The 17,112-nt window shown below is 36.6% G+C and overlaps 1 protein-coding gene across 7 annotated transcripts in view; it reads right to left on the bottom strand.

Annotated features, from left to right (window-relative positions):
- PCCA (propionyl-CoA carboxylase subunit alpha) overlaps positions 1 to 17,112 on the bottom strand; it is a 378,662-nt gene that overhangs the window by 193,519 nt on the left and 168,031 nt on the right. For all 7 annotated transcript variants that reach the window (XR_008619078.1, XM_028497435.1, XM_007103730.4 and 4 more), the window contains 2 exons: positions 3,602 to 3,745; positions 2,163 to 2,237 (listed from right to left, as the gene is read on the bottom strand). Coding sequence is in view for 6 of the 7 variants with exons in the window: in XM_028497435.1 (XP_028353236.1) it covers positions 2,163 to 2,237; positions 3,602 to 3,745 (219 nt within the window). In the remaining variant the exon portion in view is untranslated. The remainder of the gene's footprint in view (positions 1 to 2,162; positions 2,238 to 3,601; positions 3,746 to 17,112) is intronic.

Here is a 17,112-nt window from a genome sequence, read left to right as displayed (position 1 = left end):
CAAATCAACATTTCCAATTTAAAACTGTAACAAAGCATGAAAACTCTGACTTACAATTTATTGTCTATGCAGCTTTTTCCAAATGATAATCAGAATTCAAAAAAATGTCTAACAAATGAATTAAAATTAAGTCTCCATTCCTCCACTGAAACAAAGCCTATACCAAAAAATATATTTTAGCTTTTGCACTAAAAGCTTTAAGAATAAAGTCAAGTGGAAATGTAACCAAATTTCTAAGCAGAAAAAAAAATGCAGTCTGAAAATGACAAATTTACAAAATACAGTGATCAAAGATAAGAAAATCTTCATCTTTGCCACATAAGCAAATAGGAGGCTTAGAGAAGAATGTGAAAAACACAAACCAGAAGTTAACTCTGAAGTATGTATTCTTGTGATCAAAAACGGTTAAGAGCTGCAAAGGATCTCCTGAGTTAAAACTAATCTAGTTTAAGAAGGCAAGGAAGAAAAACTACCACCACCACCACCCAAGCACCTGTGTATGAGTCTCAAACCATTGCTCAGAAACCTCGGGCATAATTTAAATGTCTTTCTTCACACAGTGGACCCTGTGAAACTATCAGCCAGCTCCCACCCTTCATTCTTGATTCACCTCTCCCCCTCAGCACAACTCCCAGCCCGCCATGTCTACCTGACAAGTGACAGCCCAATCTGATTAAATGCTTCCAAGGGAGGGGACTCATGGGCCTCCATGACAGGCCACAAGTGATCACCATGGAGATACATAATTACAGCTGTCAGCGCATCTACTGTCCTGCTGACATCAATGTGATTGCTCCCAGCAATAATGATAGACAAAGCTTAGTGAGCACTCTCCCGCACCCAATCACTTTATCCATTCCTTGGTCCATTTAGCTGACATGCAACATTCACACAAGCAAATAACAGCAGCAAGCAGAGCATTTAAGGCATTTTAATTGTTTTTTCTTTCTATGGATGGCTCACAACTGCAAATGTTATTACATAAAGCTCCTGCTGCAGCATTAATTGAAGAAAGATTTGGTGGGACAAAGACTGTAGGGGGTACAGTTTGTCCATTATCACTTGTACTTTCAACAGGTCTCACGTTTGAAAATTGCAAATTGCAAAAACTTGCGAGGGCAAAATGTTTGACATCCTGTTAGCTATTACAACATGGTGAAAACTTCTAACAACTAGAGTAATCACTATGAATTCTTATTTAATACTTTTTTGTTTGATTAAAAAAATGTTTAGATATGTCCCTATGATACTTGTTTTCTCATCTGCTATTTAACGTCACATAATGCCTGTTAAATCTTTACAATTTTTCTTCTGCCTTTAGGCTTTGAACACAGCATGGAGTCTCTGAGCCTAGAAAGGGTCAAGTCCCTTTAGAAAGCACATGGGCAAAAACAATTTAAAAAGTGAAATAAATCATATATCCAATAACATCTTCAAATTTAGAATTCTTCCTGTAATCTTTCACCATCTTCATGCCAGTAATCAAACTGAATAATCATATTCACAGATGGTACAGGCTTGTCATCCACTAGCTAACATAATGTCATATATATATGCACTTATTACCTTGATTAAGATAAAGGGTATGTCCTTGTTCTCTTCATGCAACAAAAACTATTTAAAGAGCAGCTATTAAACACAGAAGAAGTATACATAAAGGGGACAATGATCACTTTTCTTTAACTGGCGAACAGAACATGTACTCCTTAAAGTCTCCAACAGTTAACAGAAAGAGGCACACTTTGTTTTCCTTAATCCATTTAGATTAACGAGCTGATTTTGTGCTTGATTTCTTGACATCTGACTATACAGGGAAGCAGGACTAGATTTATTGAAAAGATTAAATTGTAACACGAAAATGTCATTTCCCATTCTTAGGATTCCATGAATCTTCTTCATTACGATTTTCAGAAGAATTGGGAACACTGTAAACTATCATTTATTTAGAAGTCAGATGTCTCCAGACTTCCCCTGTTAGGTGAATTCTGACTTTCCTGAACATCATACAGTACAAAATATGAAAAAACAAAAAACTGTGATTCCCCATGAATTTCACTTGTCATCCAATTTACACCCTTTGCTGTTGACATGCTTTAACATAAAAGTGTGGCATAAATCAAGATTTTTAACCCCTCACTTGATATTACAGCTTAATGACTTACACCAGGTAGATGTATTGGTTCTTGGTACTGAGACAACCTCCCAATAGATGGTAAACCAAAAGACTTGTAGGGGTCCTGAAAGTTCAAAGGACAGGAAGCACAGTCTTTGAAATATAAATCAGCACAAGTAAGGTTAAATATATAAATCAGCACAAGTAAGGTTAAATATTTATACAATGAAGAAGCATTTATAGGCCTATTTACCTATTTACCAAATCACAGATTTCAGAATATTACTGTCTTATCCTCACTCTAGACAATCTAGAAATGTATTTAAAAATCAAACAGAACTGTAACCAGAATTTAGCCTGGCCTTGATCATACTTTATTGAAATTGGTAAAATTCCAACTTTCTATAAATCTTCTAGAATGCCTTGGGCAAAAATACAATAACCTAGGAGCTACATCAAAACAAACTCAAGTTCAAAACAACAAATGTAGTGCACTGAAGATATTTGTTTTTCTTACTCTCAAAACAGCTCACATATGGTAAAATTTGAGCATTTTAGTTCTTCAAACAAAGACCTGAAAAGTAACTTTGCATGTGCGACTAGATATATGCTCCATTTGTAAATATCTTAGATCAGAATAAATAGTAAGTTCAGTGTTATAACAATAGGAAAGAAAAGAATACCACTTAAAATATAATATAACCAAGCCATAGATATTTCTCAAGATCCTTAAAAAAATTTCAAAAAAACTTCCAGAATTTTTAAACACAGATACTACTAATTTGCTTTTTATTTTACAGATAGGCTTCGATGTCTAAAAGTAAAAGATGGTATAAATGTTTCCTTGCATTTTTGTTTTAACCATTTGAAAAAAAGCATTTTCAGATGCTGACTGCTTTATCTGATTAATTATAAAATAATAATAAAGTATTAAACTGAGAGTTTTTGAGTTAAATCCATAATTAAAACTATGAATTGAAGCTTTGCAATTTAAATTTTAGTTGTTATTTTTACATAATCATAAGAGATAAAATTATTAGGGAAAAAACTGTTGGAAAAAATTTAAACACTGAATTAACAACGGATGTGTAACTAAGGTAGCTCTTTAAAACACACACACACACCAACACACAAAGAGAAACAAATGCCCCTTTTCATTTCGAATGTAGTTTGAAAATAAGCAAAAACAAAAACCATGGTCCATTCAAGCACAATATTTAACTAATGCTTTCTTGCTCCTTAAACTGATTAGTAGCTACTCCTCCAACCAGAAAAAAACACATGAAAATTAATTAAACTCAATCCTTTAAAACTATTTTGAGTTACGTTAAAATGATCTAACCTTTTTTTCTGGTTCATTTCTGGAATACATAATCAAATCCTTGACACAAGTTATAAAACCCTAAGTTTACCTTGTTGTTTAGCTATATGTGGTCCCATAACTCAGGACACAACCACCATCCTTCCTCCCAACATCATTCATTTTACCTCGGCATAAACCCGACATTCAACTGCCCAGCCGTTGATGGGAATATCAGCTTGTTTGTGCCTGAGAGGGTAACCCTTGGCAACACGGATCATTTCTTGGACTAGGTCCAGGCCAGTAATGCATTCTGTGACAGGATGCTCAACCTGCAAGGCCAAGATGTGCCAGTCAACAGTTGTAGGAAAAGGTAAATAAATAGAAATAAGCAAGAACAATGTCAACAATTTCTGGGTAAAATGAGGTTAATTATATTTAATATTTAATCATATTTGACTATTTTTTAAATTTTTTATTTTATTTTATTCTTCGGCTGCGCTGGGTCTTAGTTGTGGCACGCGGGACCTTTAGTTGGGGCATGCATACTTCTTAGTTGTGGCACACGTGCAGGATCTAGTTCCCAGACCAGGGATCAAATCCGGGCCCCATGCATTGGGAGCTCACTGGATTGGTGGTCTTACCCACTGGACCACCACGGAAGCCCCCATATTTGACTTTAAAACTATCTAAGAGAATAAAATTAAAGAATCAACACCATACAGTACAAAGCTGGGTAAGAAAAACGACACCCCAAAATTATCTGTAAACTATCTGTACTACTTTTCCCAGTTTTTATTTAGATGTGGTCCAACAATGTTTAACACTTCTAATTTTGAAACTAATTCTTACCTGAAAATTACATACTTAGCTACAATCCTCAATGTGGCTGATAATCAACCTATTCTGCTACACTTAGCATGGCATCTATAGAGGCAGCTTATGATTTTCCAAAGCGCTAGTCTCGCCTGAGTTTCACCCACTTGCATGCTTTCACTAACCCGTCCTGACAAGCAACCAGACTAGCGTACTCTTACATCAAGGCAGCGTAGCAGAAATGAGCAGATGGGTCCTGCAGGTTGTTTCCCCTCCAGACCTACGTGGGGAGTGCTTAGCATGCACAGTAACCAAACTGAGCCAGTGAAATCACTGCTCTCTCAGCAAACTGCTGATAACTACTTTGGATGATGCTGTCATGGGGATCCCTGGCCTTCCACACTAGCACACGGGATACACATACACAAAAACATGCAGAGACATACAGGGATACTAACAGACATACACATCCTTATAAATCTGAACGACTGCTTACAAGATCCTAAACTTAACTGAGCTAAAAAAAAGCCACTTTGGCACTGGTAAAGAGTAGATAATCTGTCTGTCATGTAAAACCTTGAATACGTTTTGAAATTTTAAATTAAACTTTGGCCACATCTGCTGCTTTGATACCAATTTCTTTTCTCATAAAAATTACGCACTTTCTAAAGGCACTTCACAATAGTGTCTTTATCATGACATGTCATATTTCATATACACTCTGACACAGGAAAAGGTCAATGAACAAACGAATTGTCTTCCCATCTTCAACTACACTAACTGCAGGACAGGACTTAGTCATTATAATAATCTTGAAGCTTATCATAAGCAGACAATGCCATGGTCTTTAAAAAAAAAAAAAAGCTTTGTAAAAATAAACAGATGGGATCCATAATTAGCTCTGTGTGTTATGAGTTTGTTTACAGTTTCAACAACATTTTAAGACATTTTGACATAATTTTAATGACAAATCATCACTAAAATAAGCATCGACCCTTTGTAAAATAAATGTGACACTAAGAAAAAATCTTATTAGATAGTTTAGAATATATCAATATATTTTTGGAAGCAAACTATGGTTTTGAGAGAAACGAGATTTTTTAATTTATTTATTTATTTTATTTTTCCGCTGTGCTGCAGCAAGCGGGGGCTACTCTTTGTTGCGGTGTGTGGGCTTCTCATTGCAGTGGCTTCTCCTGTTGTGGAGCACGGGCTCTAGGCGCACGGGGTACAGTAGTTGTGGCACGCGGGCTCAGTAGTTGTGGCTCGCAGGCTCTAGAGCACAGGCTCCGTAGCTGTGGCGCACGGGCTCAGCTGCTCAGTGGCATGTGGGATCTTCCCGGACCAGGGCTCGAACCCATGTTCCCTGCATTGGCAGGCAGATTCTTAACCACTGCGCCACCAGGGAAGTCCCAAGAAACAAGATTCTATATGATAAATATAATAAGGAACAATTGTAAAGCCCCTCTATTAGTGCTAGAAACAAATTTCATGTGAGAAAGCATATTACCACCATAACTATTCAAGAGCTGAACCTACTATGTGCCCAAGGGCTCTATATCAGTACTATCCACATATCTTTGTTAAGTGAGAAAACATTTTTAAAAGCTCAGAGAATGATTTAATTTCATCCTTCTACATCTAGTGCCAAGAAAAGTACATACTATATAGTAGACACATAAATATACATTAAATGAATGAGCAGCAAATCCAGAGTCACACCTATAGTAAGTGGTAGAGGCACGGTTGGAATTTATGTCACTCCAGAGGCGATATGACCTTCCTGTTCTTCCTCGTGGAAAAATGTATATGAAAGAACATAGTTAATATAAACAGCTATATAATTACGAGCTGTTGTCTTTTACAAAATACATTATTACGAAGTCTAAAGATTTGGTCAAAAATTCATTGTAAGGCTCTGTTTCACCTTAGAAGACCGCCCTATAATGTGCAGGAAAAAAAGTTTATTAGACCTGTATCGAATAGAATCTAAAAATTGACCCACCTTAATCCAACTTAGAGTTACATAACAGTAACACAACATTTTACAATCTTAATTAGTGAGCTGCAAGTATTTCAAAATAAAATAAGTAGATAACCAAAATAATAACTAGCTGCTAAAGGCAAAATCATTAAAGAATTTTTTTTAAAATATCCACTTAGGTTCAAGTATTGTTAAAGTATACAAAATAGTCTGACGTACCTGAATTTTTCAGGTAACAGTAATATGTCTTTTTAAAGTAAAACAATTTTAAACATTTTTGAAAGAAATCTTTCTAAATACATTTTAATAGAATTCTGAAGTTATTTAACAGGATGTGTGAAACATTTCCTTTAGACCCTGTATTATTATCATCATCACGAATCTTGTAAATGTAACACTGACTAAATAACCATGTCTATCCCCCATCCCTGAGAATTTAGGCATAGTTTCCCTGTGCAAGTTAAACTCAACACTTAAGAGATAAGAGCAGAGGTTACAAAGAGACAAAATGGCTGACAAGCCAAAATACAATTCAATGAATGATTTTAAAATATCATTAAAATACTATCCTCTAGCCCTTGAAAAAAAATCTAGTGTTTAAAGACAAAAGGCCAGGGATACCCTGTTCTTGCCTGGAGAACCTACCCCTGCAGGACTTTGAGGCCCAAAAGTCAACCCAGGAAGAAGAATGAAAGGCCTGGAAGCTTCTGAAATGCAGAGATATAAAAAAATGACGGTGAACTCTCCAAGCACACAGCCTGTTGTCCCTTATTTATCCTCAGATATTCCAAATGTTTCCCTTGTTTATCCACAGAAAATAAAACTAGTGAACTGCGAATAAAAGAAAGAAAAGGAAAGGAGAAAGGAAGGGAGGGAGGTAAGATCAATGGAAAGTAAAGGTGGCTAACTGGAACAAAAGGTTATAAAAAGAAAAACTCTGTCTCACTAATTTGTTGCTTCAAATGTATTTCTCAAAAAAATAAATAACTGAGCTTATCAAATGCAATGGTAAGGTAAACTCGGTTTTGCTTCACCTGAGTTCTTGATGTATCAAATTTCAATAGTAATAAACTTAGAAAAGCTAAATCTTTCTGGCATTGTGTTGTCATTATCTACCTTCTGATTCTAAAAGTTATCATCGTAAATTCTGCCACTGCCACTGTAGTCTTTAGCCTGATTCCTCCTTAAATACAAACTAGGAAGTATCTAAAACTAATGAAGGAGAGAACGAGATATGTCCAGAGCCTCAAAGTATCTCCCTATAAGATACCTTCATCAATGACAAGGGGAGAAACACTAACACCACGGTGGGGAAATGCAAGAGATGCCACATTTTTTTTTTTAACTGGAATTTAGTTGCCTTACAATGTTGGGTTAGTTTCTGCTGTGCAGCAAAGTGAATCAGGTGTACATGTACATATTATCTACTCTTTTTTAGAGTTCACTGTGCTACACAGCAGGTTCTCATTAGTGACCTATTTTACACATAATAGTGTCTACATGTCAATCTCAGTCTCCCAATTCATCCCACCACCCCTTCCCCGCTTGGTAACCATAAGTTTGTAAGAGATGCCATGTTAACCAAGCCAACATTACCAGTAATGGGATAAACAGACATCGCATGCCTCCTATATGGTGCTCAGGGAAGAACAATAGCATTTCTGTAGTATTCTTGCCAAAAATGCAAAGCCTGAATATAATTAAGAGAAAAAAGACAAATGCAAAATGCAGGACACTCTAGAAAATAAATGGCCTGTGCTCATAAAAAAATGTAAAGATCATACTTGACCAAAAAAAAAAGACTAAGGAACTGTTCCAGATGGAGAGAGGCTAAAGAGGCATGACAAGTAAATGTAACATAGGATCCTGAACCAGAAAAATGTTGTATTTTACTATAAAAGACAACAGTGAACAACTGGTGAAATGTGAATATGATCTGTAGACTGGATGTAATATGTCAATGTTAATATTCTGATGTTGATAATGGTACTGTGGTAATGAAAAAGAATTTTCTTGTTTTTAGGAAATACATATTTAGGGTAGAGGCACCAGGCCTGCAATTTACTCTGAAATGTTTCAGGTAAAGAAGATAGATACAGAGAAACAAAGATGCAGATATAGATACAAGGAAAAAGCAAATGTAAATGTTAGTAAAGGGTGTTCAGAAATTCTTTGTAATGTTTTGCAGTTTTTCTGGACATCTGAAATAACTCCAAAATAAAAATTGATAAAAATTAAAGCAATGTCACTAGAATTTTTGTTTTTATATTACAAAACATTATTAAAATAAAGATATCTGAACTTGATCAACATTATTTTCTCTTCAATCAGAACCCTCTCATTGTGCTAAATAAAAATAACAACAGATAATTTGTTCAATATGTTTTCTCTAACTTAAACTTCTAAATACTTTATTGTGTTGATGACCTAATAATTCTAAAGATTTTAAGAATGGGCAACTAGGTAACAGGCAGGTATTCCTCGAGGAGAAGATGATTCAGGCAAATTTTAATTACACACTAAAGTTAACTTCAAATGAAAATTAACACTGAGGCAAGTTTAAAAGAGGAGAAAGTCCCAAAAAGCGTGGAGAGAAGTCAGATCAATGAAATTATGTGTTACCTTGGCCATTACAGAGAAGAAGGGTGATGAAAAGTATTCAAAGTTCCCTGAATGGAGGGTAATTGTTTTTCAGGTGGTAAGTGGAAGCCCAACTGCTTAGTCAAAGCAGAAGCTGTCCCTAAAAGCAGAAGACCCATGTACATACCATAACTAACATCTCTATGGCACTGAAATTTACCAAATCCCTCCAAATGCATGAACTCGTTCCCTATTCCACTGTCATTTTACAGACAAGGTACAAGAGATACTCGCAAGGGGTATAAGGTAAGTAAATATTAAGAATTTTCTAATATTCAAATAATGTTATTTTAAATTAACATAATTTAAAGTAACTTCTTCATTAAATATGTCTAAACAAGATATTACAAAGACTTAGTTTGTGAAAGCCATCTTTAGTAAGCAGAACTTGCTTAATTCAACTCAGCAAAGCACTACAAGTATGATTACCTGTTGAAATGTGAGGAAACTGTCCTGTTATATAAAATTGGGTTTCATAATGGTATTTGGCATAATAGGTCTTTTTCGTTTGTTGTTATTCTGGCCTGAAAGGATAACTGATGTCATTATTTTTGGTTTTGCTCTTTCAGTTCAGAGAGAGTCTTTGTCCAGAACAGAATCTAACATATACCTATTAAAATTCTGAAACTCTACCTCCTGAGAATACAGGGTTTCAAAATAAAGATCTAAAGTTATTAGATTTTGATCCACAGGACTCAAAGATAAAAAGCATGTTGGGAAATAGGCCCCAACACACCATCCCTGTAAACTCACCTTGAAAATAATGGCTATATTCAAGAGTGGCAGTGAAAACTGAACAGTTTCCAGTTTCTATTATAGAGCTTCCCTGTTGACCCCAACACAAATAGTCAGATGAAGAAAGGATAAGAGAACTGTTAGGTGCTGAACTGCATCTCCTCTGCCCAATGCATATCTTTAAGTCCTAACCCCTAGTACCTCAGAACATGACTGTGTTTGGAGATACGGTCTTTAAAGAGGCAATTAAGTTAAAATAAGGTCATTAGGGTGGGCCCTAACCCAACATGACTGATGCCCTTATAAGAAGAGATTAGGACACAGACAACACACAGCACAGTAAAAAAGACCATGTGAAGACACAAGAAGACAACGTCCATCTGCAGGCCAAAGAGAAAGGCCTCCAGAGAAACCCATCCTGCCGACACCTCAATTTTAGACTTCTGCCTCCAGAAGTGTAAGAAAATAAATGTTGTTTAAGCCATCCAGTCTGTGGTAACTTGTCATGATAGCCTTAAAAAACTAATACAGGAACAAATTAGAAAAATTAAAATCTAGATAAGAATCCAGAACTCAAAGACACCAAAACAGTTTATAAAATGCTTTAAAACAAAAAACTAATGAAAAATGCCTGACAAGTTTAACTATTCATATCCATATAACAAAAACGTCTTTCCTTCAACTTTCTAAAAAGACTCAATAAACATTAAGTGAAAGTACAACATGCCCTTCGTTACATTCTCAAGTTTCCTAGGAGAGTAAATTCAAGTATTCCAGAACATCCCAGTTCTGGCTAACTCTAGCCAGTATGAGAATCCTGGCCTCTATGACTTTAAATATAATCAAAATGTCAACTTCTGTCCAGATCTAAAATATCACTTCTGGCAAGAATGGAATTTTACAAATTAATTACAAATCCAATTCCCTATAATTTCTCTCATTTCCACCAATTATTCTTTCAGTCAAACACCCCAATTCATAAAAGACCAAACTCTCTTAGAATTTTTTAAATTTAAAACTGCTCTGAAATTAGAATACGATATTTGTTCAGTTACAGTCGATTCTCAGAAATCAGAATTTAGGTTGCAATAATTTTTATTCTTTTAATAAAAGAAACAGCAAAGGATAAGAATCAAGATGCTAAAAAAGTGTTTCTAAAGCCCTCCTGGAATGTAAGGTTCCATACGATACAGAACTCTCCGACGGAAGCTCTGGTGGGATGTGGGGATATGCAGCCTCCGCAGAATTTCAACAGTTCTGTTGTACTTTTTCTTCCACAGCACAAGTAGATTCCTCCTCCACTGTAGCAATCAGTATAAGCCACTGACTAAGGTCTAACAAAAGGGGTACAATTTAGCTCTCTGTTCTCAAAATTGTGGAAGAGCCAGCAGACCACATTTGGGCATTTAATTACTTTAAGACCTTACTCCTTTCTATTTGGGAGTTTTCTAGGTTTTTTGATCTTTGTAGACTATCAAAAGACTGCTTTTCCAAAAAGATAACATCTAAAAATTGCCTAGATTTGGAAATTAACAATTATACACACACACACACACACACACACACAATTTGGAATGGTATATTCAAGGTCCTAATATTAATCTTAGCACAAAGGCCTAAGCAGAAATAGTTTATCAATGTAACACTTTTATCAGTTCATTTTTAGAAGAAAGAGTTCCATATCCATTTTTCTCCTAGACTCTTACACAAACACCTTTACAATGAAAAGGAGGCTTCTTTCAAAGCAGTATTTCCACTATGTTTGTTCATTTGTAACAATAATTTTTCAGTCAACTGACAAAAGAATAATAAGAGAAAGTTATTATTAATTAATTTGTGGCTCAGTTTGCCATCTGAAACAAAATGACTACTGACAGGGTTTATTAATTATAATGACAACAGTAATAGTAAACGTGTTGGGACTTCCCTGGTGGCACAGTGGTTAAGAATCCGCCTGCCAGATGACATGATACTATACATAGAGAATCCTAAGGATTCTACCAGAAAACTACTAGAGCTAATCAATGAATTTGGTAAAGTAGCAGGATACAAAATTAATGCACAGAAATCTCTGGCATTCTTATACACTAATGATGAAAAATCTGAGAGTGAAATTAAGAAAACACTCCCACTTACCTTTGCAACAAAAAGAATAAAATATCTAGGAATAAACCTACCTAAGGAGACAAAAGACTTGTATGCAGAAAACTATAAGACACTGATGAAAGAAATTAAAGATGATACAAATAGGTGGAGAAATATACCATGTTCTTTGATTGGAAGAATCAACATTGTGAAAATGACTCTACTACCCAAAGCAATCTACATATTCAATGCAATCCCTATCAAACTACCACTGGCATTTTTTACAGAACTAGAAAAAAAAATTTCACAATTTGTATGGAAACACAAAAGACCCCGAATAGCCAAAGCAATCTTGAGAACGAAAAATGGAGCTGGAGGAATCAGGCTCCCTGACTTCAGACTATACTACAAGGCTACAGTAATCAAGACAGTATGGTACTGGCACAAAAACAGAAATATAGATCAATGGAACAGGATAGAAAGCCCAGAGATAAACCCACACACATATGGTCACCTTATCTTTGATAAAGGAGGGAAGGATATACAGTGGAGAAAAGACAGCCTCTTCAATAAGTGGTGCTGGGAAAACTGGACAGCTACATGTAAAAGTATGAAATTAGAACAATCCCTAACACCACACACAAGAATAAACTCAAAATGGGTTAAAGACCTAAATGTAAGGCCAGACACTATCAAACTCTTAGAGGAAAACATAGGCAGAACACTCTATGGCATAAATCACAGCAGGATCCTTTTGGACCCATCTCCTAGAGAAATGCAAATAAAAACAAAAAAAAACAAATGGGACCTAATGAAACTTAAAAGCTTTTGCACAGCAAAGGATACCATAAACAAGACCAAAAGACAACCCTCAGAACGAGAGAAAATATTTGCAAATGAAGCAACTGACAAAGGATTCATATCCAAAATTTAGAAGCCACACATGCAGCTCAATACCAAAAAACAGACAACCCAATCCAAAAATGGCCAGCAGAACTAAATAGACATATCTCCAAAGAAGAGACACAGATTGCCAACAAACACATGAGAGAAATGCTCAACATCATTAATCATTAGAGAAATGCCAACCCAAACTACAATGAGGTATCATCTCACACCGGTCAGAATGGCCATCATCAAAAACTCTAGAAACAATAAATGCTGTAGAGGGTGTGCAGAAAAGGGAACACTCTTGCACTGCTGCTGGGAATGTCAATTGATACAGCCACAATGGAGAACACTATGGAGTTTCCCTAAAAAACTACAAATAGAACTACCATACGAACCCGCAATCCCACTACCTGGCATATACCCTGAGAAAACCATAATTCAAAAAGAGTCATGTACCAAAATGTTCATTGCAGCTCTATTTACGATAGCCAGGACATGGAAGCATGTTAAGTGTCCATCAACAGATGAATGGATAAAGAAGATGTGGCACATATATACGATGGAATATTACTCAGCCACAAAAAGAAATGAAACGGAGTTATTTGTAATGAGGTGGATAGAACTGGAGTCTGTCATACAGAGTGAAGTAAGTCAAGAGGACCAAAAAAATATCGTATGCTAACACATATATATGGAATCTAAGGAAAAAAAATGTCATGAAGACTTTACCGGTAGGACGGGAATAAAACACAGACCTATTAGAGCATGGACTTGAGCATACGGGGAGGGGGAAGGGTAAGCTGTGACGAAGTGAGAGAGTGGCAAGGACATATATACACTACCAAATGTAAATTAGATACCTAAAGGGAAGCTGCCGCATAGCACAGGGAGATCACCTCTGTGCTTTTTGACCACCTAGAGAGGTGGTATAGGGAGGGTGGGAGGGAGGGAGACGCAAGAGGGAAGAGATATGGGAACATATGTATATGTATAACTGATTCACTTTGTTGTAAAGGAGAAACTAACACACTATTGTAAAACAGTTAAACTCCAATAAAGATGTTTAAAAAAAATTAATTAATTAATTTAAAAAAAATAAAACCGAAAAAAAAAAAAAAAGAATCCGCCTGCCAATGCAGGGGACACAGGTTCGAGCCCTGGTCTGGGAAGATCCCACATGCTGCAGAGCAACTAAGCCCCTGAGCCACAACTACTGAGCCTGAGGTCTAGAGCCCGTGAGCCACAACTACTGACCCCACGTGCCACAACTACTGAAGCCCACGCAAATAGAGCCCATGCTCCGCAGCAAGAGAAGCCACCGCAACAAGAAGCCCACGCACTGCAAAGGAGAGTAGCACCCGCTCGATGCAACTCCAGAAAGCCCACACGCAGCAACGAAGACCCAACGCGGCCAAACATAAATAAATAAACAAATAAATAAATAATTTTAAAAAAAGTAAATGTGTTAACCAATGTTTAACAAACATAGCATGCAGGATATTACTGGTAAGATTCTTACAGTTAGGAAGAAGAATGAGTGCTTGGTATAAACCAAGCACTATTCTGAGCATTTAAATGTATTAATTCATTTAATGCTCACAATCCTACAGTGCTATATTACTGTCACTTTACAGATGAGGGAAATGAAGCATAGAGAAGCTAACTAAGGAAATTGCTTACAGACACACAGCTAGGAAGCAGTAGTTAGGATTTACTTGTACTAAGTGAAAATAGTGCATGTTTGCAATTTATGGAAAAAAAGATTAAATGAGTTCCCCATTAGTCTACTACAATTGTTCTGAACCATTCTAGGGTCTAGAACCTCACCAGATTTCTCGCTAGAAAAGCATGTATCCAATTTCAGAGGGTCCACAGACTCCCCTACAACTCATTAAAGAGTCCAGATAACCCAGGTTAGATGTTTCTGCTTTGGGAAGATGGCAATTCCAACATGGCTCACTCCCTCCCCACGGTCTCTATTTCCCCAGACTCAGGGAGCTGCTGAGGATACGTGAAGTGCAAAGATTTGGGGCAAATTGACGGCCAACAGCAGGTACTAGGTTCTTCTCTCTCGTGGGCTGGGCAAGACTGAGAGACTAGCTTAAGAGAACTCCAGGGAAGAATGAAAAAGGCACCGGTCACGGAGACAGCTTGGCCTGCAGACATCCACGGACCCTGGAGAGAAACTCAATAAAAGCTCCAGAAGAGTCCCTGGTCTCTTCACCAAAGAGTCTGAGTAGTCAATAAACGATAGCTGGATTCTGTCCTTGAGACAAGGGGAATGCTAGGAGACATATGCTCTTGCTGTCCTCAGGAGTAGATATGGTACCATCTGCAACCACTTGAAGAACTACTGCCCCTAGAATATTACATCAAAGAGAAGTCAGTACTGAGCACCCAAGACAACCACAGTAGAGGGTGTACCCCGCTGAGAAAGGATAAACATTAGGAATAACGATCATACATGTCAAGTGAAATAGAGCAGCTGAGGGACAGAAAAAAAAATTTATCCAAAAAACAGAAAGGGCACTTAGAAACTTCGAGAGTAGCAATATAAGCACAACACACACCCCTATACACAATTAGACTTTCTAGGATAAAAGAACATAATTTCCCAATTATGCAATTCAGTCAATTACTTAGAAGATGATCACTGTTTGAACCTGAATTAGTAGCCTGGAAGGAGAACATAAAGAAATAATATCAAGAAACAGAACACAAATACAAACTGAGAGTAATCATGAGGGAAAAGATATGAGCCCTAGAGGACTTGTCCAGAATACCTAACCTGCAAATAACAGGAGTCACCAAAGGAGAAAACTAACAAATGAGGAGAGGAAATAGTCACCAGAAGAAATTTCCCCTGAAATGAAGAGACACTTGAATCTGTACAACTGAAAAGGGCACATGGAGTAAAAGGCAGAGTTGATGGACATAAACATATACCTAGGCATGTGAAGAAAAACAAAATTCCTGAATTCCAATATTTAAGAGAAAGTTGGGCCACCTTTCAGACAGCAAGAATATGTTACCTATAATGGAAGAGAAATCAGAATTACATCAGACTTAACACTAGAAGCTAGAACACAGGAGAATGTAAAAACTACAAAAGACTAGAACAGAAACTCAAGAATCCTATACTCAATCAAAATATCATTCCTCTTTCACAGCTAAAGAAATATATTTGAGGATGGGGCATTTCAGAGCATGTCATTCACATACTCCAGCTGAGGAAATTATATGAAAAAACTTTCTAAACAAACAAATGAACTAGGGCAGAAATCTTAAAAAAGAAGAAAGACAGAGAAGCTACAGTAAATAAGAGACATGCCTAGGGGTGTGTACAGAGAAGCTAAAGGGACTCTGGAAACAGAATAGATAAACTACAAGGGAAAGTAACATATAGCCTAGAAGTATGAAATTATCTCAGAGACTCTTTACTGCTGGAAAGTCGAGAGAACCAGTTATATCATCTTTACAAATACTAATGGAGAAAATGTCTACCTGAAAAGGAAGATGAACATAAATACAATTTTAAAGGACAGAAAATCCCCAATTTATCAATGGGAAGCAATAGGAATAATTAGCAATTTAATTCAAGCAACAAATAGAAAAAAGAAAAAACCTGGAATATTATTTATAAAACACAAGTAAAGATGAAATAAAATCAAGTATTTAAAATAAGAAGGACTAAAATTTCATACTAAAAGAAAGAGTGTCAGACTGGGTTTTTCAAAAAAAAACTTACAGAACAATTAAAACAAGTGATACGGGCTTCCCTGGTGGCGCAGTGGTTGAGAGTCCGCCTGCCGATGCAGGGGACACGGGCTCGTGCCCCGGTCCGGGAAGATCCCACATGCCACAGAGCGGCTGGGCCCGTGAGTCATGGCCGCTGAGCCTGCGCGTCCAGAGCCTGTGCTCCACAATGGGAAAGGCCACAACAGTGAGAGGCCCGCGTACTGCAAAAAAAAAAACCAAAAACAAACAAACAAACAAACAAAACAGGTAAACTACAAAGACCTACTGTACAGCACAGAGAACTATACTCAATATTTTGTAATAATCTATAAGGAAAAGAATCTGAAAAAGAACATATATATGTATATACACATATATATAAATAAAAAACTGAATCACTGTGCTGTACATCTGAAACTAACATGACATTGTGAATCAGCTACACTTCAAATTTTAAAAAAATTTTTAATAAAAAATAAAGTCAAAAAAAATTTAACTGGGATTGACATATATACACTAATATGTATAAAACAAATAACTAATAAGAACCTGCTGTAAAAAAAAATAAAATTCAAAAAACAATTTTTTAATAAAAAAAAAGTAGGAGATTCAACATGATATGAGTCAAGGTGAAATTTAAGATTAAACCTCTTAGGGCTTCCCTGGTGGCGCAGTGGTTGAGAGTCCACCTGCTGATGCAGGGGACACAGGTTCGTGCCCTGGTCCGGGAAGATTCCACAAGCCGCGGAGCGGCTGGGCCCGAGAGCCATGGCCGCTGAGCCGGCGCGTCCGGAGCCTGTGCTCCACAAC

This window comes from Physeter macrocephalus, chromosome 13, assembly GCF_002837175.3.
Source record: "Physeter macrocephalus isolate SW-GA chromosome 13, ASM283717v5, whole genome shotgun sequence".
Classification (NCBI taxonomy): Eukaryota; Metazoa; Chordata; class Mammalia; order Artiodactyla; family Physeteridae; genus Physeter; species Physeter macrocephalus.
This window is presented reverse-complemented; position numbering and strand designations above follow the sequence as displayed.